Source organism: Protobothrops mucrosquamatus, unplaced genomic scaffold (genome assembly GCF_001527695.2).
Source record: "Protobothrops mucrosquamatus isolate PMUCROS unplaced genomic scaffold, P.Mucros_1.0 scaffold1526, whole genome shotgun sequence".
Classification (NCBI taxonomy): domain Eukaryota; kingdom Metazoa; phylum Chordata; class Lepidosauria; order Squamata; family Viperidae; genus Protobothrops; species Protobothrops mucrosquamatus.
Genome location: NW_015387698.1, coordinates 76,674 through 102,745, shown reverse-complemented (window position 1 = coordinate 102,745; position 26,072 = coordinate 76,674). Strand labels below are relative to the sequence as shown.

Here is a 26,072-nt window from a genome sequence, read left to right as displayed (position 1 = left end):
AAAATGTGTAGTGAACTGGTCTGACAAGAATTTAAACAAAGGATCTCATCTCTTAAAAGTGGTGAAGGATGTGGAACCTCCCAGATTGAGCAGGCATTTTTCCTTCCCTCCTGAAATCCAGAATTTCAATGTTGCCAGAAAAGGGGGGGGGGGGGTAAAAGAGCCCAACCTTCTTAATTAGAGAGAAGGCCTCTTAAATGGACCAGAAATCCAGCATGTGTGTGGGTATAGCAGAGGCGGAGTTGAGCCAGGAAGAGTTTTCAGTTCAAAGGCAAGTAACTCAGCAGCAGTCCCAGAGCGATAAAAGCCTTGGCGCTGCAAAACCCACTGAGAGACAGAGCCAAAAGTTCGAGGGAAAGAGCCCAACTAACGTCTGCAAAGAAGTGACTAAAGCAAGATCATTCTGTGCAGCAGCCTAAGTGCAATATTTTACAAAACAGCTCCAGGAAGAGATGATTGTGAGTGCTGGAGAGGAGAGAGAAGCCCCATATTAAAATCAACAGCAAAAGCACGAAAGGGATTTTCAAGTGTAAATGGTTAGCATTTGGCTTCAAGAGATGAAGATTCCCTACTCAAAGAATTAGGAAATATTTTTATAGAAAAATGTGGAGCAAAAGAATATAGAGATTAGAACACAGACATGAAGTAATTGTAAGCTTATAGTAATGGGAAGGTGCTAGATTAAGATAGGTTGTAAGAAATTAAGTAGGAAATAGGTGTAAACATAAAATTTCTCTGAAAGAGAGAACACCGATGTTGTACAGCCTTCCCTAAGAATGCTGGAAAGTGACAATAGAGGAAATGTTTTCTCATTAGGAAGCTATGCAACTCAGTTATTTTCCTTCCCTTATTTACAAGCATGATGTAATTTTTTTTCAAGTTAATAGAAGGTTTATATTCTAAAACAGCTGGTAACAATGCTAGTGATATTGTGTGGAAAGTTTCAACTTTTCCAGAAAACTAACAATTATTTATTAAAGTAGTATGCCATCGTAAGATTTTATAAGGGTCAGAACATTCCATCTGAAATTACATACATTTGCCCTATACTTGTTAAAAAACTAAAAATTATAGTTTAGGCACGAGATGGGGAGTATTTCCAAGGATACCTTTATCTGCAAAATGTAGTCAGTATATTCATAGAACTGTAGTACACTTCTGCAAGCAAAGTGGGCTATACAATTTTGATTACTGTACAAATCCAGCTGAAATTTTGATGGCTTTTTCGAAATATTAAACAGTGTGGGGTTCTTGGAAGCAACCGACTTGTTGCTGCCAGAAATTAGATACTGGATATTTGGTTTTTTTTAAATGTTTAATACACAGAAAGCTCTTCTTTAATCTGCCAACTAATGTTTTGTATTAAGAGGCAGTATGTCTATCAAAGACCACTGTGCCATCCCGATCTAGTTTCATTACCCATGTTTTTTTTGTATCTGTAATTGGCATACATAGATCAGATATTATTATTCATGGAAAAGGGTTCTGCATATTCCCAGTTCATTTTCTTGTGTGTGGTTTTTGGAGTGTTCTGCATTTTACACATGCACAAAATGAGACATAGTTTTTTGCACATGTGTAAAGAAAGTTAGTTTGAGCTCTCATTATTTGTGAACATGTTATTTGCAGTTGTTAGCCTGGAACTAAACCCTTATGAACAACAAGAGCTACCTGTATATTTACAAAAGGCATTACAAATAGTGAAAGATTAAAAAAAAACAGAACTGAGACTTCCGGTTGGGATCTCGCAGCGATGCAGACGCAAGAAGACAGGGCTCCGTCTTTCGCATCTGGTTTCGCCCCGCTGGGGGACCCTGGAAAGGGTTGAAAGTCGCCCCGTAGAGGCGGCAAGCAAGGAGGGGACTCTCGTTGATCGTGGGGGTGGGGGTTTGCAGCCCCTCCGTTTGATCCGAGGAAGCCCTCCAAACCAGTGGAGGAAAGACTGGCAGCATTTGTGTAGCTAGTCTGAAGCCACGGACAACAGAAGTCAACAAGTACTACCAAGCAACTTTACAGCAATGTGGATGAAACTGGGTGAGACCTGATCCTTTCTTTATGATTTTAAGACCTCTTCCTGAAAATATACCCAAAGCACTCCCCCCCCCAATGAAAGAGGGAAAGGGAATTTCCACCCCACTCCTTCATAAAAGAAAAGCAGTGAATTAATACTTGGGGACACTGGCGACCTATAAGACTTATCTGGAATTAAAATATACTTACAGCTTGAAAATTTGGGGACCAAAACTGTTTTTAAAACCTTTTTATTTATTTATTTATTTTAAGAAAAAGACTTGAAAAGTTTAACAATATAAGTTTTGGATCTAAAAACTGGAAAGTGGCATTGATGACATCTAGTGGTGAACTATGGCACTATAACTTATTTATGCCTAAAAGAAACCTGGCTTGAAGCCCAGAATTAGATAAGATTTTGGCTGGGCTTGGAACTATTTTATTATTGAGAATTACAGTTGAGAAAAAAGGAACAGGCTTGGGGGCTGCTTATCTAAGTGGCAGAGAGAATAAACATTTTAAATTTGGCCTGTCTGAATTTTGAACATAAATACTGACTTTCAGAACTGCATTGTGGATTTTTTTTTTGTAGAAGAAATATATGGAACACTTTGGATTATAAATCTTGATTGTTAAAGAACCCTCAAAGATTCTTCTTTCTCCCTGGACAGAAAGGATATATTTTTTATTGGACAGAAAAACTTGAGCTTTACTTAAATCTGCTTAGGGGAGATTCAGGAACGAACAATCAGTTGGATAATCTATAAAGGCTACTTATTTTAAAAAAGGATGTTTTATATTCAGCGTTAAATAGTAAAACATCTTTAACATCTGTTCCTAGCAGCCTTAACTTGCCCTATCATCAAGAAAATACTGATGAAACACAGAAAGAAATTGTCTCCATGCTGAAATTAATACAAAAAACAATTATTCTAGCTTGTGAGCAGGTTACTAAGAACACAAAGGAGATAAAAGAACAATTTTCTAATTCAAATCTACAAACTCAGAAGACAACTACAGAGAAGGAACCAGCAACCCAGAAAATAGAAGGAAAACTAGAGAATGCTGACATAAACATTGATGAGCTAAAGGAGGAAACAAATGACCAGACTCAGATAAATGAAAACTCAGAAGATATAACAATAATATTGGAAACGGAAAAGACATTTTATAAACCAAGATTTCAGAACATACTGGATGACAAGGAAAAAGAACTGATGGAATGGAAGATAAAGTCGTTAATAGAACTGTGGGGAACCAGAAAAGGAGGGAGGCAGTTTAATGAATATCAACTGGCTAGCTCTTCCAAAAATATTTCAACCAAATTGTTTCTCTTGTTCCAAATAATATATATAAAAATAAAGGAAGAATTATTTGATGATCCAAATGCACTGACCTGGAAAGTTAATTGGCAAAGAAAGAAGGCTAGAGTAAGATTGAAGGAGACAGAAGCTTTGACCTATTAGAGGGGGTGCTATATTATTGATTAGAGGTTTAAATATGGTTAAGAATAAATTGTTAGAAATAGAAGCATTATTATAACTAGATAGCTAGGATTTGTAATCAGAATATTATATCTTGGTATGAAAAGGGAAATAAGAATATGTTAAGAACTTTGAATAAAGGATTCTTTTGGTTGCTCAAATACAACTTGTTTAGAAATTAAAAATGATTGGGACACTTTGAACATGGATGGGAAACTAAAATTGAAAAAAAGCAAAAATAGGATATGGATTAAATAAATGGAAATTGAATGCAAATAAGATATGTTTTGGCTAGGAAATATATTTGAAACTGATATTATTGATATTATTAGGAAAATGTAACAAATGTTGATATGCAATTGTATGTTTACTAACAATAATAAGAATTGTATTTGCTTAATGCAGAAAAAATGTTATTACCAGAAGAAGAGAGGATGTACGAGCGGGTGTAACATTGAACTTAATTGGAAAAACTTATATGTATCACCGAATTACTAATGGACTCAAGTCATCACATTGTCTATTGAGCACTTGTTTGTGAAAATAGAAAATTAAAACATTTCTAAAAAAAAAACAAAACAAAACACCACAGAGCTGAAAGTAATACTCCATAATCATGCAAAATAATAATGTACTATTGAATAAAAGAAGTTAGACTGAACTAAAGCCAAAGCAAATTGCTAAAAAACTATGTCATGTATTAAAGCATTTGGCCTCTTTCTATTGGCTTTCAAGTTATAATACATTTAAAAACAATTGAAAAAATGTTTTGTAGGGTGTTTACACAGAAGCATGTCTTAATAAATAGATATGCTAATATAATTTGAGGGTTTAAAGAAAAGGAATAAAAATACTAAAGAGTCTCTTGACTATGATTACAAAATCTATTGGTATTTTTGTACAAAGACAGGTTTGCATAGTTCTATATATGAAGGCAGGATTGAGCACTGGATCTTCAGGCTCCTTCTTATAAGCTTGAAGGCCAGCTTTGACATATAGATTGTTTACATTATAGATCCCTCAAAAAGCAGTTCTTTTCTTTAATAAATCAGTTTGATAAACCAAGACACATATATTTAATAGGTCTTCCCAAATTTTAGAAATCAAATATTTTAAAGTGGTGTTGATGTTCTGACATTAGCTTAAATTGCATCTTTAGAATCTAGACTCTTGTAGCTGCCCCAAAGATAAGCAGGTTGATACTTATAAAGGAGATAGACAGGAAGTAACAGAGTACAGTTAGATTAAGAAGTTGAAAAGGCATCTTAAAAGAGGATAATGGCAATTTATTTCCATATTCTTCCAAGAAATGTCAGGAGAGTACCTAGAACAGTGATGGCGAACCTTTTAGAAACTGAGTGCTGAAACTGCAACCCAAAACCCACTTATGCATCGTCGAGTGCTGGGTGGGTGTGGCCCATTGGCTGGATGTGGCCCATTGGCTGGGTGTGGCCCATTGCGTGGGCATGGCTGCGATGGTAACGGCAGACTGGTTGGGACTAAAAAGTTCAATCAATCAATTCCAACTTTGCAAGATCTTTTTTTTCCCACGAGAAGTTGAAATTGACTGATTGAACCTTTTTTTTTTGCACGCGGCGGAGGCCTAAAGCAAAAAGTTTTTATAAAACCCAGCTGAAGGCCTAGGACTGAGGTGATGGCGCGCGTGCCCACAGAGAGGGCTCTGAGTGCCACCTCTGGCACCCGTGCCATAGGTTCGCCACGATTGACCTAGAAAGTTATCAGGAAGTAAACATGACTTGAAAGAGACATTAACTTATCCTTATAGAAGCAAACTTGGATTTTAATGTGGCATTCTTTCTTCATAAGTCTCTTGTACCCTGCTTAATCTGTGAAATTTAAATATTTACATTAAAGTTATTTAAAAACACATTTTAGGTATTTCCTCTCAATTTACTTATTTAATGGATTATTTCCCAAGTACAAAATTTTAATGTATCCTAAGATATATATTTTAATTTAACGATACCTTATTTAATCTCATAAGTGCATTACAAAATCTAGAATAAAAAGCTAAAGGATAACTATCTTATGATCTGAAATGGTGTAGGGTTCCTGCCTGGGCAGGGGGTTGGACTCGATGACATCCAAGGTCCCTTCCAACTTTTTTTTTTTATTATTATTATTATTATTATTATTATTATTATTATTATTATTATTATTATTATTATTATTATTATTATTATTATTATTATTATAACATGTTACTCAAAAAATCATATTCTATTATGCAGACAGATCAATGTTCTTGAACAACCCTACCTGGAATAAAATGTTTCAATATATCTTCAGAGAATGAACATATACAACATAGACTAGAGCCAACTACTGCTTTTCTTTGCTTCTCTCTGCATTTCCTTTCATTCTTGGTCTCAATGCACTGGGAAGCCCAAAGCATGTACATATTTTTTTAAATAATAGCAATGGCGGTTATGTCACAAACTTTTTTTGCCATGAGATCAGGCTTTATGGTTCTGAAAAAAATCCCCTCAATGCATTAACTGACTAGATCATGAGATCTAAGCCTACATGTTTTTAATCAAATGGATGGCATAGCTAAAATAATCAGGATAAAGGAATCATATATGCCGTTTCATATAAAACATTAATGTGGATATCCTAAATTCTTTTGTGTTGTCTAAAAATGTAAGGTGAAGTTCTTGCCATTCATATTTAAACAATAAATTTAGTTGTATTTTTGGAAAGGTATTTCTGAAAAATTGTTATGCACCCCAGTGGGCATTCTGTCCCTATTTGACAACCACAATCTCCTTACCAGAGATTTTAAAAGAAATTTTTATGTTTTTTTTCCTGTTATTAAACAAACTTTTCTATCCTGTTGTTTCTAGTGCATATGAATCATTCATAATTCATTCATTTAAAAATTTTCAGACACACTTCTTAAAGAAAATAAAAATTTCTTCAAGTAGTTTTCTGGCAGCCATATGGAAACAATTTCTCACTGCTTTCTTGGATTGTTTCTCAGCTTCTACAGCCTTGGATTAGCTGGTGGTTGCTGTCCAACTACCAACTACATATGACCCTGCTTAGCTTTTAGAGATCAGCCAAGGTCAACTAGGAATTGCCACTAGCTAGTCACTTAAGCAATATCAGTGTTAGGATTAGCTGTTAGATTGCTTTGGATGAACAGCAAATTTCAAAATGCCGTAGCAGAAATTGTATGTTATATTTTGTTTCATAAGGTACAACAGACTTCAATGAACCATCCAGGGTTTGCACTGGCTTTGTGCCATCCATTATTAAGGTTCAAATTTAACCACATCTTGGGCTTAGACGTCTAGAGTTAGCTAGAAGTTTTGGCTCAGATACAGGCAGTGATGAAAAACACATGAGCAATAACAAGTTTTCTTAGTGTTATTCTTCAGTGCTCAGATAGACTAACCCACAGAAGGAGTTTATTCAAGTATTACCCAGGGTGCCAGGAAGAAAAGGACCTTTAAAGGGATTTTTAACCCCTTTAAAATATTTACTGTTAATTTTATAAGCTTAATCTTTTATAAATTATCAAGGTGGAAATCATTTTCTTAGGTGGAACAATTTTTTAAGGGACTTGACAAATTTGCAAGGTAGGTGTTTTTTTTTAACCTTTTATTAATACATCAATGTTGTAATGAAGCAATATTCTTTTGTCATTATTAATGAGGTATTTTAAATATCGTTCTGTGTTTTACAGCACTTATTAGAAAACAATGCACTATAATTTAACTGCTTTTATACTATGAACAGAAAAATATGTGTTTATTCAGAAGTAAATCCTACTGAATTAAAGAGAACTTTCTGCGAGGCAAGTGAATTGCAGACTCGGTATTAGTATTTAGCCATATTTTCAGCAATTCACAATCTTCCCATCTTTTAGAGTTTCCTAAGGGATGAAAGAGAATGGAGGACTGTATAGAATGGCTCCCCTATTCTGTCAGCTGAGTCCTCTACTATATAAAAAACAGAAAAGTAGAAGTGGATTGAATTTCCTATAATTAGCATTTAGAAAGTCGCCATTAGGTGAAGAAGTAATAGGTATTAGAAATCATTGTGTTAATTCATTATTCTGTTTTGGACTGTTTGATTACATCAAACAGAATAGTTGCGTATCTGATGAAAACCATTTAGGCTGTAATTCTATAACACTTACCTAGGAGTGCCATTGAACTCAAATGGGCTTATTTCTAAATAAAGTAATGCTAGCAGAAATTCCTCATATTTCATGTATATTCAATGTCATTTGATTTTATAAAATTCTATGTTCAGAATAGTCAGCACATATAAATATGTGGCTTCACAAATATTCATGCTTTTAAAGTAAGGGTATATTGGATACTGGCAAAACTAGGCAGGAAAGCATTCTGCCTTATGCTCCATGCAGATGAAGTCACTAGCATTTCAAATCAAGCAGCCCAACTCTCTGATTTAATGTAATTAATAAAGTTAAGTAACATTATTTCTGGCCATGCTGGCATCCTGAATCAAAGCACTTTCTAGTGACTTGCTTTGCAAAAATAAAATTTTCAGAAACTTTTATCCAGACAGCTAGTGAATTTAAATGGAATACTTTTTCTTATTATTGAGATTATTATTTATTATTATATATTATTTAAATAAGAAATTATAACCAGGGCATAGGTAAAGTTTAATATTATTCAAAATCACTAATGATTTTCTTCAAAACAGGGTTTTATTTCTTATAATCTTGGCAGCCATTAATATTTGAATGGTCTGTTGGATATAAAGGATCAATATACATGGCACAAGGCACATAGGCTATTATTTTATAATACTGAACGTACATTTTGAGACAATTTAATAATAATAATCCTTTTTTTAAGTTAAGCAACCTGCTGCCTTTCAGTTATCTGGAAGTTGAACGGCCACAGTCAAGCACAAGAACTTAGATTAGACTAATTTACTCATGAGGAACCCATGCTTTCCCCTACCCGCTGCTAAATATGCAGTCATGGACAAACTTGAGATGGTATTAAACTTAAATATCAAATGGATCTAATACAAATGAAAATATGTTAATATAGCAGTGTCTTCAGAGATTTGGAAGAGAAGAAGATGGGAATGTCACTATGGGTCAGAGAGGGTGCCAAGATAACACAGAAACAGTTGTTAAAAGTGAACTTGGGTCAGGCAACTTGTATCACTGTAGATGTGTCAGCCTTAAAACTGCCATAACAGTTTTTGCTGTCGTTACCATGATATGGCAGCAATCTTCCTTAACCAGTTAATTCTAAATAATGCAGTGTAGCAATATTACACTACATCCTTAGGAGGGAAGGGCAAAGACAGTTCATGAAAAGGTACTGAAAGTTTTAGTAGCTCACAGAATTCTTCCCCTCTCTGCTTTCATTTTACTGGCTCAAAAAAATTCAGGGCTTCATTAGATAATTTAATACTTCCGAACAACAATGCAATGCATTTTTTTTGGTCAGGAGCGTAGATGCAGTATCCTGTAAAGCCATAAAAGAAATGCCTAGATCCAGCCATTATGCTGCTATTCTAAAACTGTCTTTTAAAATGCTATCAATATTTTAAGATATACAGTATATAGCCAGAATAATTGAAAATTATTTCAATTTTAGAGACATTAGGCATCTAGAGTTTCACAAAATGCAGTTTTTATATAAGAACTCACATGTGCACCCTCATACCTGCTTTAATTAGAAGGCCAAGCCAAATTATAGAGAACACAGAATTACATTGCTTATCAAGTTAGAGAAAATTTAATGTAATCTCTTTTGTTCCAACAATCAAACCGCTATTCTATTTATTTTAAATAATTACATCTTAATTATTTATCACCTTAATTTAAAGCTCATATTCAGATTACTGAGAAATCATATGTATTGGACTATTATGCAATCATTTTATCTTTATCTGTTATGACTTGGATGAAGTATTTTCTGTTCTCCATGACTTTATTTAGCTACATTTCTATATTGTCCAATAATGAAAACTCTCTAGTTTTGTACAAAATATCCAGGTTACATGCATCTTAGATCCCTGAAGGAACTAGCTGATAGTCTAAGTACTTTAATCTATTAGCTTTTAATAAGTTATGTAGAATGGCAAAATGCCAGGTGACTGAAATAGACAAATATTCCTGTTTTGGAATATTTGGAGGGGGGAGGAAATGAAGAGATGGAAAAACCACAAACAAATCAATCTAACACTAATACTTGGAAAAATTCTATGCTCTCTTTATGAGCAGTTTATAAAGAGATAGATCTATAAGTATTGTAGAATTATATTCTGCCTTTGGTACCCTGTAAACTAAACTATGTAAGTAGATGGTGTTCTGGGAGAATTGCTGGGGGGAATGATTATAGTTTACAACTGGGCCCCCGTTCAATTATCTTTCAGCTATGTGCTTCTTTATATACACAACAGACTGGACTCTGATTGGGATAGGAACCGCTCCAAGCTTTTCTAAGCTTTTGTAACTTAGTAGCCTTATTCCCCATCCAGGTTTCTACAATATTTCATTTCTAAAGGCCAAACTGATCATTTTGGCAATACAGACTGTACTCTGTACTGTACTCTGCAACAATCAAATCCTTTTCATTTCAAAAGTTACGTTTCTAAGAGAATTTTAGTGTTCCATATAATTTGCAGAAATAAAACATTTTAGCCACCTTAGTTCTCAGGTAAAATCTCAACAGATGAATTAATATTTACATTCTAGATGTTTATGTGTGGCAATTTTTAATATTTCTGAAATTACAAGATCAATAATGGTATTTTTCTGTTTGGTACTCATTGTATTTTATTTTAGGAGTCTGCATTCTACAAATATGAAGGAATATATACTTCTGCTTCTTGTGGCCTTAAGTTCTGCTAAGCCCTTCCAAAAGCCTTCATACTTCACCTTTAAGAATATAATGCTCATGGATATGGAAGATCTGGATGATGATGATGATGATGATGATGACAATGATGATGTTGACGATGATGATAAAGATGACAATTCCCTTTTTCCTACCAGAGCACCCTTGATACCAGTTGACATATTTCCAGTCTGTCCCTTTGGGTGTCAATGCTATTTAAGAGTTGTCCACTGTTCTGATTTAGGTAAGGATAATTATCGTTGAAGCTACACCTATGCACCTACATTGATGATGTAAAAATTTGAAATTAGCAGTTTTTTTCAGTTTCTTGAGAAGAAAGTCCAGAGATGTAGTAATACTATTTCAATACCCATCTTAAGCTTTAAAGATTTCCCCATCAATTGATCTTGAATATGAGCAATAATTGGCCTGTTGCCTTTAGGTGACCAAAATGGGCAACTTCTCCTTTTGCTACAGAACAATGTGGAGTTAACAAAAATGTCAATTGTGTAAAATTCAAGAAAGCTAGTTTTGATGATTTGACTAAATTGCTTCTTTACCTGTGATGGAGTGCATTATCTGTGGGAGAGCATATTGCTGATTTTCAGTTGTTAGTTCAAGATACGGAGTGGAATGAAAAAAAAACCCTGACTGGCCAGTTTAAATGGGACAGATTCACTCATCACAGAACTCTAGCAACTTTATGTATTAATTAAAGTCTACTTGGGTATGGACAGTAGATTATGGCAGAGAGTGAATGGAGAAAAAGGCCCCACATAGTTGGGCAAAATTAAGAACGCAAGAATTACACAGAATTCAGTTAGGTATTTTTAATGTTTACATACAGACTGTTGGAAAATATGAGAGAAAATTTTCACTCATTGATAGTGAGTTAAGAAAAATGAGATGCCTTTGAATTCTTTCTTGTCATCTGGATAAAGTTGCCATTTATAAGATAAATTGACGTTTGTCTTAAATTCTATCTCTTGAGTATGTCTAATATTCCATTCCTTTTTCAGCCTCCCCAAAATCTCTCCTAGCACCAACATGCATAAGGTCTATGTATATATGGGAAATATTTGCATGGAAGTGCTCCCTTTCTGACAAAGCATCAGTTAAATGTTATAGTTGGCAGTGTGTTATAAGCAGATAACTCAAATATTAACGTGGAAATTATTCAGTCCCAACGTTTGAGAATTCAGAGGCTAGAACACTCAGACTGTAAGACAAGTGCACTTTACATTTTAATTACTTTTGTCACTCTGCAAATCCAGACAGGGCCTGAGTACAGCTGCAAGCCTTAATAGTTTCTGGTTATACAAGAAATTTAATGCTGCATATCAATAAGGTCACTCATTCTGCAACCCTCCCCCCCTACAAAAGCTGAAACTATTTATGACCCGCACTTACACACAGGGCCCATCAAAGAGTGCCATGATTCATCATATGCAACCATGAGGAATTTCTGAAACTTAACCTAATTTTCCTGTTACTTTTCCCAAGAAATTAGGGTTGGGCAGATTGCAAGCTCACAAGCCACATATTCACTGAAACCAAGGAACTATAACAGTTGATTTTCTATCATGCAAATTTCATAATGTGTAATGCTACCAGTCTCTTGCTCTCACCATCTTACAGCAAGAAGTCCTTTCTGCACTGCCTGCCAAATATGCTGAGTTTACTGATGTTGTTTAGGTAATAGAAGTACAGACTCTCCCCCACACCCCAATTCTGATTGCACTATGAGTTTCCATAACAGATCACTACCCCAAGTCAAAGGGTGAATCCTGTAGCTAAAGAGAGTTGATTGATGAGTATTTGTAGAAAGACTTTACCTGCCTTGTTCCTCCTCATCAGTGCTCCTATATTTGTTAAGGAAAGCCAGTGGCCCATGTTTAGTGACTCCTAAATTCTGTAGCCCATTAGGGATAGCCAACCTCTTCCCCTAATTTCTAATGTCTTAGTGCATTTGCAGAAAGTTTGCATTGTTACTAAATTAAATCTCAGGTGCAATTTGACCAGTGTAACATGCTGTAGAAGGGAACAGTAATTTTTCATAAAGTTGACATTATACTACTACTACTACTACTACTACTACTACTACTACTACTACTACTACTAATAATAATAATAATAATAATAATAATAATAATAATAATAATAATAATAATAAAGTTGGAAGGGACCTTGGAGGTCTTCGAGTCCAACCCCCTGTTCAGGCAGGAAACCCTACACCATTTCGGACAGGTGGCTGTCCAGTCTCTTCTTAAAAACTTCCAGTGTTGGAGCATTCACCGCTTCTGGAGGCAGGTTGTTCCATTGGTTAAATGTTCTAACTGTCAGGAAGTTTCTCCTTAGTTCTAGGTTGCTTCTCTCCTTGATTAGTTTCCATCCGTTGCTTCTTGTCCTGCCCTCAGGCGCTTTGGAGAACAGCTTGACTCCCTCTTCTTTGTGGCAGCCCCTGAGATACTGGAACACTGCTATCATGTCCCCCCTCATCCTTCTCTTCGTTAAACTAGACATACCCAATTCCAGCAACTGTTCCTCATATGTTTTAGCCTCCGGTCTCCTAATCATCTTTGTTGCTCTTCTCTGTACTCTTTCTAGAGTCTCAGCATCTTTTTTACATCGTGGTGACCTGTATTAAGGTAGCCCAAGATTACATTGGCTCTTTTGTACCTTTGCTTCTAGTCACATTGAAAATATAGTTGTTTTAACTTCAAAAATGACCCTCAAGACAAATCCGTCATCAACAGGCACATAGAAATCAACAACATTTATACACCATTTAAAAGAGATAATCAAAATCTAAAAAGGAAACAAACAGACCAAAACTCATTCTCACCAGCAATCAACACCCAGGGATTAGCACCAGGTTTAATACCAAGCTAACTATCTAGCAATAAATAATACCTTAATCAAGGAACTATAAATTCAGATAAACAGCTGTAAACAATAGCCAAATCAAGGAACTACCAAGAAGGAAACAATACTTTGACCAATACTGACAGGGCAAGCCACTATATATAAACAGAGCAAATCCCAGTCCCTTCTAGCACTGACATTGTTACTAGTTGGATATTGAAACATCTGCAAGAAAACAACCAAGCTCAGAGATTACCAAGGCTCCACAGTTCAATCCTGATGTACAAATATTCTCTTTTATTTGAGAGGGCGCATATTTGGAATTCTTGGTGCAAAAGGGGCAGTCTGGGGAATCAGATTCATTGGAAGGGATTGGAGAGATCCTGGAAAACAGCAGATGATGTCCATGCCCCTGTCTCTTTTGAACATTCCGTTTGCCATGCTCACATAAGCCCAGATCATATTCCATTTGCTGCCTGTTATTCAACCTAACACTGATCGGGATTGGTCTGGGGAAAGACAGGAGGTGGCTGTGTGACAAATAGAAACTGCCCTGCACATAGTGAAAATTCAGAAGTTTTTTTTCTCAAGCTTACCAACATGCTACTAAACACTAATATTATGTGTCATATAATATGGATTTGTGTGTACAGATACAAGCCTGATATATTCTATTAGTTTTCAAAGAGCGTTTTAGGATTTCTCCAGTTCCCTGATGGGTACTTTTGCTCAGTCCCAGGCAGTGAACCAGGCACTGGATACTACTGCCTCTGAGCAGCCTCTTTCTAGAGTCCAATCATGTCCGGCACTTTAGTTTACCAAAGTCAACTGGGAGGTGAAGTGCCACAAACAATATCTGGAAGATGCTGGAGAAAGTCCAGAATCTAACTCAGCCTGAATATGTGCTTATGTTCAGGCCGACATTATGGTAATAAGAAAGATGAAACATATTTACTTCTCCTCTTGGTATTAACTGGGGCATTGCCTTGTCCTGATATCTGGTATTTCATTTTGTTTGTGATCTCCAAGGAAATGGATAAGAGGCTGTCTTAGTTGCCTTTACAATCAGTTGAACCCTTGCCCCTCTCAGCTTATATGAGAAGCAGATGAGGGAAGTGACAATTTGAGTCCAGGAACTTGTGAGAGCTTCTGGCAACCTCGATGTAATATGATGTGATGTGCTGTAGGTATCTTTGAGCGTAATGGTGTTAAAGAATTACTTAAACCTTTTAAAGGAAAGTTGATGGTGGGAAATACCCAGCCAGCGGGAGGAGAAGTCAAGTGGACAGTTAACCTTGAATCACTGCACAGCCACAAGAGATCCAACACGAACAACCCACCCCCCTCCAGGGAATCTTATCTGTCTATTCCCAAAAGAAGACAAGCAGTCTGGGTAGATTTCTGTACTATAGGTAGAATTACAATAAAGTAGTTGTGTTGATCTATTGCTTGGGCTTGACAGTTGTTGAAATGGTTGGGATGAATTGACTTTGCATTATCCTAAAAAAAGGATTATCTTGACCCTTTTCAGTCTTCAGTCCAATCAGAGTTTAGGCCTGATTGTGGGACACAGGTACTATTGGTCAAACTTCTAGATTACCTGGTTTGTGACTTGGATGGAGGAGGTATACCCATCCTGGTCTTATCGTGTTTCCCCGAAAATAAGACCTGGTCTTATTTTTCTTTTGCCTCCAAAAGAGGCACCAGGTCTTATTTTCAGGGGGGGTGTCATTTCCACTAACCTCTGGCACTGACAGCCCTGCCCAGCTGGCCCACTTTTTCTGTGGTCAAAGGAGCAGCTTCATTTTGCAGCTGAGAATGGAGCTCTGGCCTGCATTTCGCAGTCAGAGGGCTTTCCGGAGGGCCTCTGCAGCCAAGAACAGAGCTATGGATTCAATCCATAATTCGGTTCTTGGCTGCAGAGATCTTGCGAATCGAGCTATGGAACTGGGTTGGCAAAGAGAGGCCTGGCTGCAAGGTAAGTGGGTGCGGGGCCCCACTTTTAGGTGTGTGCCTTGCCCCAAAATTAGGGCTTATTTTTGGGGTAGGCCTTATATTAGGCCCACCCTCCAAAAATCAAGCTAGGGCTTACTTTCAGAGAAACACGGTATTATATCTCAACAGCTTTTGATACCATCAACCATGGTTCCCTTTTGGGTTAAGGAGAGGAATATTGTTTTAACTATCCTTCCTTAGTTGGTGGGAGAAGAGAGATCCCAACGGCCCCTGATTTGTGGAACACCACAGGGTTTGTCTTGTCTCTACTGCTTTTTAACTGCTATATGAAGTTATTAGTAAAATTATCTATTGTGAATAAAAAAGACATTATTCAACAGTTTAGAGATGGATATCTTCAATATCCTGATGATACCAAATTGTATTTTGCCATCTGACGTGTGGGAGAGCTGTTATTAACCTTAACCGCTGTCTAGAGGTTGTCAAACAAACTGAAATTGAACCCTGCCAGTTTGGGGTTACTTTTGATCCATCAAGGTCCTTTGTCATAGTTAGATGGGTAAGCACTACCTATCAGGGAGTAGGTTCACAACTTGGGACTGCTTCTGAACTCCAGAGGGGTCTATGCCCAGCTTCAGCAGCCATGCCAGTGGGTGGAGCAGAGATAGGACTAGCTACTGTAACTCATGCTCTTATCACCAAACAGTTAGACAATCGTAATGCACTCTGCTTGGGACTACATTTAAAGAAACTACAATTAGGCCAAAATGAAGAAGCTGCCTCCTTTTCCAGTTCCAGCATTGGGAGCATGCTACGGATCCTGCATTGTTTGCCAATTGGGTCCTATTTAAGGTGCTGGAAGTTGACTTATAAAGCCCTTTATAGCTTAGCACCTAGGTACCTTCAGGACTGCCTACTCCTGTAAGTATCATGCTGACCAATTGGAGCTACTAGAATGAAACTAATGCAGTTGTATACTTTCAAGAGGCTTGGCCATAATGCTTCTTTGTAGAGAGCCAACACTGTGGAACAGCCTGACCATGGTAAAAAGAATGGCTCTCTCCTTGTTGGCCTTTTGGAAGCTCTTGAAGACCAGATTGTTTCAGACAATTTTCCCCTGATGTGAATGTTGCCATCTTTATTTCATTTGTATTTTTTTTAATGTTTTTATGGCTACTGTGGATGTTTTAATCTGTATGCATTCTATAAAAGGCACCAAGAGTCCCCTTTCATTGCAAAGCACAGAAATATTTTTAATAAATAAATATTCATATTTTATTTTTCTTCTTATAAATAGGCTTGACTTCTGTACCAAGGAATATTCCATTAGATACTCGTATGATAGATCTTCAAAACAACAAAATAAAAGAGATCAAGGAAAATGATTTTAAAGGACTTTCATTCCTATATGTAAGCTTATTTTCTGAACTTCCTCTCAGGATGCTTCATTTTGTCTGTCTGTCTGTCTGTCTGTCTGTCTATCTATCCATCCATGTATGTGTATTTGCTGAGCAACAGCATAAAAATAATATAAATTGATGTTCAAAGAGATAAAGATAATTCTTTTGGAAAATCAGTAATTTGATCTATACTAATAACATTTTCAAAATTGATTAATGTGTGATCATTTTATTAATCTATAGTGAAAACAAAAGAGAAAATTTTATGTGTAATATTAGAATTTAATTTAATTTAATTTGGGAAGTCTTTAGTGACTTCCTTTCCATGTTATTTGTGCTTTCTTCAAATCATACATAAACAATTTCATGTTGGAGCTTTATGGCTTGCAAAAAAGTTTGAATACTTTAAAAAAAACCAAAAATAATATATTTTCATTTAAAGAATATCATACTACCCTTTTAAGCGAGAGCTTTAAAATAAAATCAGTGCCTAACGTTAAGCTCATATTTTGATTAGGCGCTTGCCTTGAACAACAACAAAATAACAAAGATCCATCCTAAAGCATTCCAATCAACGAAGAAGCTGCGGCGTCTCTACTTGTCTCATAATCATTTAACTCAGATCCCAGAAAATCTGCCAAGAAGTTTAGCTGAGATAAGAATTCATGACAACAAAGTTAAAAAGATTCATAAAGACATATTTAAGGGAATGAAGTCTTTACATGTTTTAGGTAAGTGTATTATTTTTTAAAATCTGCTGCATAATAGTGGCGTGGGGGGGGGAGGTTACTTTGTGAACCCCCCCAGAATCACAGGGAGATGGGCAGGGAACAAAATTAATTAATAAATAAATCATTAGATGAGGAACTTAGAACGAACAAACTAAACTGTAAGAGAGGTAATGCTTGTTGGTGGATAGCAAGAGAACTGTCTGCATGATGAAGAGGGAAATTTATATATTTATACATTTTTTTAAATATGTGATACCTGTGACAAAGGATTTACAAATTATTTATATCATTCAGCCCATCAACATAATAAAAAACATTGGCTTCATTATAATATTCTCAGTAACATGCTAAAAGCTTCATTTCTTGGAAATAGATAGATAGATAGATAGATAGATAGATAGATAGATAGATAGATAGATAGATAGATAGATAGATAGATAGATAGATAGATAGATAGATAGATAGATAGATAGATAGATAGATATTCTTTTGAGAGCGGGCATCAGAATTTCATTTTTCCCAGGTTCAAATTATCATGCAAAGGTTTGCTTACAATCTTCATGACATTTTCTATGGAAAGCCAAAATGTCATTACTAGGACAGAAAAGTTATGGAATTCTGATACATGGATTGTAATTGAGTAAAATAATCACTCAAAGCTAAGGTAGACCACTACATCATACAGTATAAATGTGGACACAAACGAACAGTTGTGTAACATTTCAATGGAAAATCTTGCCTCCTTATTTCAAAATTTCTAGAAACCTCTTTTGTGAAATAATGTTCTATTTTGTAAGATTGTCTAGGTTTAATAATTTTATGGGAGATTGAGGTTTGTAATTTTTATTTAAAGCTGAATAGGAGTATTGAGCTTCTTCTATCATCAAAACAATGTGACCTTGGGACAAAAGAAGGCAAACAAATTAATCTGCTTCAAATATCATAACAAAGCCACACTTCAAGGTTTGGGAGCTTAATGTGATATATGTAATTTATAGTCTGCTTGCCGTAATTTCTATTTTTTGAGATCATATTAAGCCAAAAATAAATGAAACACTCATACAAAAAAGTTCTCGTTTAAAATAATGAATGCTTATCTTTTAGTTCAAACTTCACAGATAAAACATAGGTTCCAATTTTTCTGTGCTGCATAGTTTAAAAAAAAAAAAGCTACCTCCTGGAATTGAAAGAAAACAAATAATCATTTGTTTACTGGAACTGAATATGTGGAAAGATCTTGTTTGGTAATAGCCTATATAGAAACAGGCTTGAGAGTCCAACTCATTGTTTGTCTCTGTCCTTAGCAAATATTTTTGATTGGTTTTGAGATATATGCATATGTATGTATGTATGTATGTATGTATGTATTTATTTATTTCACATTATATATATATATATATATATATATACACACACACACACACACACACACACACATATGTATATATATACATATACATACATAGAAAGTTTTTCAGACAGATCAGTCTGATTGATTGCACCTTGGCATTTTTTTGACTGCTATACTGCAGTTCTATTTTTTTATAATCACTTTTGCCTTGCAGCCCCCCATACTAGGGGCATTAAGCAGGCTCAAGTCGCTACTGCGATACATTACAAATTCAGATTTCTTTTTTGCTGACAAAGAGTTACAAAATTAAGTGGGAGACTAGTATAGCTATTTCAGGCTCATTAGCCCTCATCAGCTAGCCATATCCTTTATGGGATTCGAACCTAGACAGCCTACATGCTATTAACCACCAGGCCACCAGCTCTCCTCCCCTCTTTGTCAGCCAAGTCAAGCATGTAGGCTGCCTAGGTTCGAATCCCATAAAGGTTTTTAGTTTATCATGTGTATGTTCCTCCAAAAATGAATCTGTTCATGAATTTATGCTATATGACACAACTTACTTTATAAATTAGAGGTGTTAGTAAGTTTCCTACATCTTCTTATAAAGCCATTCCCTTAATTCATATAAAGTTTAACAGATTATAAGGAATAAATCACTGTACTCTTTTACTGGAACTATAAAAATCCTAATGGGGTGGGGGGGGGATTTGAAAATCTCTTGTACTTCCAACTAATAGAATGTGCTCTCTTTTGACAGAAATGAGTGCAAATCCTCTTGATAATGATGGGATAGAACCTGGAGCTTTTGAAGGTGTGACAATCTATCATATAAGGATAGCAGAAGCAAAATTAACATCTATACCAAAAGGTATAATGTATTTGGCTTTTTAAAAAAATATAAACTTTTTTTATAAACTATATTTTAAATTTGATATTAATATGTATTTCAGTTAAAATAACTATAACTAACTTGTATAATGACATATTGTAAGAATTAAATAATTTCTGAAAATGGGATCCAGAAGCTTGGGAGCACATCAATTCCATTCTTGGAAAGAAAAAAATATCTATACAACTAAGCAAACAGTAAAAGAAACAAACCACCAATCCAGATTTAAAGCACCTATGTTACAAAAAATAATTGTCCAATGGTTGAGGATGTAGCTATGCAATACTTGTGATCAAGGCAAATATATAAGCTGTACAATTCATCTGTCTGATAGAAGCAAAGGGAAGCATATTGTTTTATGCTAGAACCCAATCCAGAAATAACACTTGTTAGAGCTGGAGGCAACATCTAGGTACGCCAAATAGCAAGTTATTTGTTAAATTGACCATCTTAAACTTGCAAATTACTGATATGTGCCACAAGGAGAAACATAGTCCATACCTGTTTGGAATCTATCATTCCTACTCAAGAAGTAGTATTCTCCTTTGAGATGTACACCAACAAATTGCATTTGATAGGAAAGCCAGAGCCAAGTGACTTTCTAAGCATCAATATCTATGATGGTCAATAAAAAGACTTCATGAGAGCAGCAATTAAACAAAGTATGGTTCCTAATCCACATAACCATTAAGCTGGCAAACCACTATGATTAACAAGAGGTTAATTTCCTCATCTGTGTAAAAAATTAAATTACTGTATTTTGGGTAATTTGTAAATGAATCTCAAAGGCTAACATGTATTAGTGACTAATTTATGAATCTAATAAACAGAAATGCACATACATAAATTAGAAAAATAAAGGTAGAATTGGAAACCAACAAGAAGAAACTGTTTTTTGGCATTTCATAATAATGCTGCCAAGATGAAATCATTGGAGAGCTAATATTTTCCTAGACCATAATGGAAACCAAAGGCATGCTTTAGATCATAGTGTAACATAGAAAACAGATACATGAATATAATAAGCAGTATCATTTTAAAACTTAACTTAATGCCTCCATCTCTTTAATTTTATGTGGTGGGGCGTTTGTTAGTTTTAAGATGCCACAAGATTTTGTTGTGCATATTGGCCAACAGATCTAAAATAACAAATGTGCCTTATATTTAATTTGGAAAACTATTTCTCAGATCAACATGAGGCTAGCACAAAAATACTGATACACTTACCATTTTCCATAAGCTATGCAGATTTGGGTTTGGTTCTGCACAACCTGTGCATTTTTAGCACTCATAAAAATTGTTACTACAATTTCCTTTGAAATAGTCAGAATAAATGGCAATATCCCAAAGGTGCTTTTTTTCAGGAGGCAACTGGACTTTCTTGTTTTTCTTTGAAGATGTTTACCTTCTCATCCACGAAGCTTCTTCAGCCCTGACTAGATGGTGGGGAATAGAAGGATTTACATTCCTTGCAGACAGCCGGTCATTTGCATTCTTTAAGAGAGTCATTGAAGCCATTTGGAGGTTTACCTGTGTCCTTAGGGTCACCTGAGTGGTGCAAATGTGTGTGGAGCCTTCTTGGCTGCAGGATGTTTTCTGCCCTGTGTCCCTTCACTGTTGAAGAAAGAGCAGGCTATTGGAGATGAGTCTGTGTTGTCTGCATCTCAAACTGAAGCAGAAATGGTTCCGGTAGTCTGCAATGTTTTCTGGAAATCCATTCATATTCCCTTACCATTTGAAGGGTGTTCATCCCATAAATGTCTATGGAGATTCTCAATCATCCAGGTCATGGTTGTCCCCAAAGGTGCTTCCCAAAGTATGACCTGGATGACTGAGAATCTCCGTAGACATAAATGGCAATACTTTTCTCAAATGTAACTAGAAAAGAAAAGGAGATGTTGCTACCAACTGCTAACAAACTGCACTCAATTTACCGATCTATTTCCCAGATTTTAGGAAGTACTAATTCAAACCTGAATATGCAAGTTTTATCATCATGAAAATAAAGTAGACTTTCTATGAATTAAATACAATAATAGACTGTTAACGGAGGGCTTTGAAGTTTAATTCTGCTCTTAGTTTTACCTGTTAGCTATGCTTTTTTTCTATGTAGTACATAGATGTCAGGCCACGTTGGTCAGGTAAACAGTGGTGTAGAAATTTATAAATTGTGTGCTTGCTTTGCAAGGGGGGATATTATTTCTGAAATATATTTATCAGTATTTACCAAGGCGGTCATTTTATGTATATATTTGTTTGTTTACGCACAATTTTTCTGTTTGTGTAATCTTGTCTAATTTTGTTTTACTTTTTTATTTCTTCTTGTTTTTTCCCATTTTTGGAGTTTGTGTTTTAAAGCTTTAAATAAAAACGAAAAAAATTGAAATTAAAAAAAAAAAGAAAATAAAGAAATAAGTAGGTCAATAGTTTATTGTGGCATAAGATGGTATTCTAAATTGACATGCAGTGGGACACCTATACACATGTGATGTCATGATCTTCCTTCTTGTGAAACAACCCAGAGGATATGGTCCTGTTCCAATTCAGCAGTATATGCAATTTTAATTCCTGAAATATGTGTTTGAACAAGATAAGCCTCATTGCTCATCGTGACTGTGCATTCCTAAAATAATTATAGCTGCCATAAAATATTTGATATTACCACATTGATCTCCATATATCTAATATATTAATGCTTAATTTTTAATGTTTAACTTATCAAGATACATATTTCCACTTTTAATAGGGCTACCATCCAGTCTACTGGAACTTCACCTAGATGACAACAAAATCTCTGCAATTGAACTTGAAGATTTCATTCGATATAAAAATATTCAAAGGTAGAACTTAAGCTTTGAATGCGTTGCCACTAGTATGCTGATAACATTTAGCACTGCTGATCTCGTCTGTAGACGTGGTAAAGAGAAAGCAGTCAATTTCTCTGACTGTTCCTTAGGCTCAGTAATATTATATAAGGGAACAATTTAAGATGAAATCCTCATAGACTGAGATGCTGTTGCTATGTGGAAAACCAGAGGACAGCTTATTTTAGGATGGGGTTGCACCACCTGTTAAAGGGCACTTGCCCAACTATTTCTAATGCAAACTGCAATTTTTCTTATGTTCTGGTTTGATCATGGTAAATCAATTCCTGTTTGTCCCACATAGACTTGGTTACAAAGACAAAATACTGAAGGAAGACAACAGCAACAGAGTATACAAAATTAATTGCAACAATTGTAACCAATTCTATGCAGGGCAAACAGGAAGGCAATTGAAAACAAGGGTTCATGAACATCAACTAGCAATTAAACGGCACAACCAAAAATCCCTGAACTCAAACCACATTGATAATAAACAACACCAGTTCGATTGGAAAGGAACAAAAATCATTGGACACACCAACACCCGCCACACACATTAATTTACTGAAGCCTGGTATTCTACCAAAGAAGCAATTAACAAGCATATTGCTCTAGAACAGTGGTCGATCGACCATTTCACGGGGGTCGCCAAGCAAGGCTGTCCGCCATTTTTTTGTCTGCCATTTTTTTTGTCTGCCATTTTTTTTCCCTTTTCCGGTGGGTGCCTTACCTCCCTTGGACTGGGCCAGCTGGTGGTCGGCCTGCTCCGTCTCTGCCGCTTGCCAGCTATGCCTCGGCCGGCACAGGAGGCGGAACCACGCATGCGCGGTGCTCCCGGGCAGGGAAAGTCCTCGACTTACGACCGGTTGGGTAGTCCTTGACTTACGACCGGTTTAGTCCTCGACTTACGACCGGTTTAGTCCTCAACTTACGACCGGTTTAGTCCTCGACGTACGACCGGTTGGGGTCGCGGCATTAAAAAGGTTGAGAACCACTGCTCTAGAATGATCCAGCATATGGGTATGTAAGAAACCAGACCATTTGACCTACCAATCAACAAGAGACCCAATCAGGCTGCTCAGAATTTAAATATAGCTCCAAACGAACAACCAACCACACGACCAACTGACCACACTGGTACACAAGACATTTATAAGCTAAGGAAAATTGGACAAGAAAATCCTGCTGATGATGTTATCTAGTATGGTAATGAAACGTTCAGAAACTAAATTGAAACAAGCTTGAACAGCAAACCACTTGCCAAAATCTAAAACCCGAGCTACAAGTATTTTCTATTATTTCAGTGGCTTGGGACTTAATATCAACTGACCTACATCAACATTATCATGTTTAACATTAATATCAGCAGAAAGATAAACTGTTTTAGAAGCTTCCTGATGGAGATATAAGAGAAAGCTTTTTTCCTGCTTTGCTCCCTACCAAGGGAATACATTTAGCCTTCAGGAAAGGATTTAACAGCTGTGTGCCTTATGGATAGAAAAACAGGGCAGCTAAATAGTAAAGTTTAAAAATTGTTGATACTATAATAATAGTATTATTATAATACTATACCAGGGTTAGGCAACCTCGGCTCTTTTATGACTCATGGAGTTGAAGTCCACAAGTCATAAAAGAGCCAAGGTTGCCTGCCCCTGTACTATATTATAATAATTCAATATTTTCTAACAATAATTCCTTAACATTATATTCTTATTAAGAACACTTCCAATAACATCTATTCCTTGGAGGCCTTCTGTTTCCCTTTGATTTATATAAATACATTTCTACATTATACTGTATTGTTGAAGCCAATTTCGTTTTTTTCTTTGAACCTAAGAGAGGTCAGGAAGAATTTTTTTTTTTCTGAAGCAGGTTAGATCTTGTGACCTCTGTTTCTAAATAGATATATTGGGCAGTTTGGGCTATGTCTATAAATAACAGATGGAGAGAATGAAGTCAAACAGAATACCCTTCAAGAAACTTGGGAAAAAAGGATATACTGTGTAATGTAACCACTATGGATACATTAGATTAAATTGTATTAAAAGAGGTAAGATAACTTTAAAGGAATGTAATAGGTGCTAGAAGAATGTTAATGAAAAGATGCAAGTTATATTTAACAATACTCTGGCAGCCCAGTAGAATATTGGAAAGAAAATAGTTTTGAGAATGAAATACTGAAATACACCGTTTTAAATGGTTTATATAGTTTTCAAGTTTTATTATAAAATATATTGCTATTTCAATTTTTTATTTACCACTAGGTTGGGGTTGGGAAACAACAGAATCAAAGATGTGGAAAATGGAAGTTTTGCTAATATACCAAATGTTAGAGAAATCCATCTAGAAAAGAACAAACTGAAAAAAGTACCTTCTGGTCTTCAAGAACTAAAATATCTACAGGTAATATACAACTTAATAGGCTTTTTTTTCCCCTTGCTCTTACTGAGACAGTTGTCAAATTCTTAACAATATCCATGGCTAGCACAAGTCAGCCAGTATCTTGTTTTCATTACTAATTGTTTCAATTCTGTACTAAATACTTCTACATTTTGTATTTGTACTGTATTGATCTGGTGCCATTAATCTACTAACCCTATCTGGCAAATACCAAACTTGTGATTTAAACATATAGTATGGTAGCTTTTTCCGGTTTTGGCTTGAACTTCGGCGGACACATTTAGCCATGGCCAAGTCCAAGAACCATACCACCCACAATCAATCTCGCAAATGGCACAGAAACGGCATTAAAAAACCCAGGTCACATAGATATGAATCTCTGAAGGGGGTGGATCCCAAATTCCTGAGGAATATGTGCTTTGCAAAGAAGCACAACAAGAAAGGGCTGAAAAAAAATGTGGGCTAATAATGCTAAATAACCATCCTGCCTCTCTATGGCGAAGGGAACTACCTTGCTTAGTAATTGGGTGACCATTTTTCCATGTACAGTCTTTCACTCAAAAGTATTTTATATTAATAAAAATTAATGTAATATTGTATGGTAATTACTGAAATTTCTTTTTATCTTCTCATAGGTTGTCTTTCTTCACTCAAATAGTATTTCAAGTGTGGGAGTGAATGATTTTTGTCCAACAGAAGGAAGGCTGAAGAAAACATTATATAATGGCATAAGCTTATTCAAGAACCCTGTCAAATACTGGGATATTCAACCAGCAACTTTTCGTTGTGTGCTAAATAGAAACAGTGTGCAGATTGCAAATTATGGGAAATAAAATAGTACAGGCAAAGTATTATTGAAATACTATTATTAAAACCAACATCACAAAACTTGAAACTGTAAAAACTGTAAATTATACTGCCCAGTTTCATTACAAAATACTTATAAGGTTTAATAAATTAAAAACATAACATTCCATTAATTTCCTTCCATTTATTTTTCTATATTTTTAATTTGTGTAATTTAGGAATCTTTCCAGAATAAATGGTTTCTTAGCACAAAATTGGGTTGTTTGGTTCACTGAGATCCACGCTACTATGTCTTTTTTTTTTTGCAGAAGAAAATAGTAAGTTTTAAAATAATTTTCAGGTGATTAAATAAATAGTTATGTACTGGAAAGAACTCCTGTTTAAATATTTATCATAGCTCAAGAGGAAAAATTTGAACATTTAACAAAAGTAAGCTAAACTGCCTTTAAAAA

General features: G+C 35.5%; 2 protein-coding genes across 2 annotated transcripts in view; one reads left to right on the top strand and one right to left on the bottom strand.

The window, feature by feature from the left end:
- Positions 1-26,072, bottom strand: part of CENPP (centromere protein P) — a 149,097-nt gene that overhangs the window by 61,610 nt on the left and 61,415 nt on the right. The window lies entirely within an intron of this gene.
- Positions 7,088-25,734, top strand: ASPN (asporin). Its single transcript, XM_015822332.1, has 8 exons — positions 7,088-7,099; positions 10,306-10,601; positions 16,476-16,588; positions 17,096-17,309; positions 19,418-19,528; positions 22,296-22,389; positions 24,678-24,816; positions 25,449-25,734. The coding sequence occupies exons 2-8, from the start codon at positions 10,325-10,327 to the stop codon at positions 25,644-25,646; spliced, it is 1,146 nt and encodes a 381-aa protein (XP_015677818.1). The 5' UTR covers positions 7,088-7,099; positions 10,306-10,324; the 3' UTR covers positions 25,647-25,734.

Excerpts from the sequence above, each read along its gene's own strand:
- ASPN (XM_015822332.1), top strand. The coding sequence starts at position 10,325 with ATGAAGGAATATATACTTCTGCTTCTTGTGGCCTTAAGTTCTGCTAAG. Across the intron at positions 17,310-19,417 it reads GAAGTCTTTACATGTTTTAG|AAATGAGTGCAAATCCTCTT; the intron begins GTAAGTGTATTA and ends CTCTTTTGACAG. Across the intron at positions 24,817-25,448 it reads AAGAACTAAAATATCTACAG|GTTGTCTTTCTTCACTCAAA; the intron begins GTAATATACAAC and ends ATCTTCTCATAG.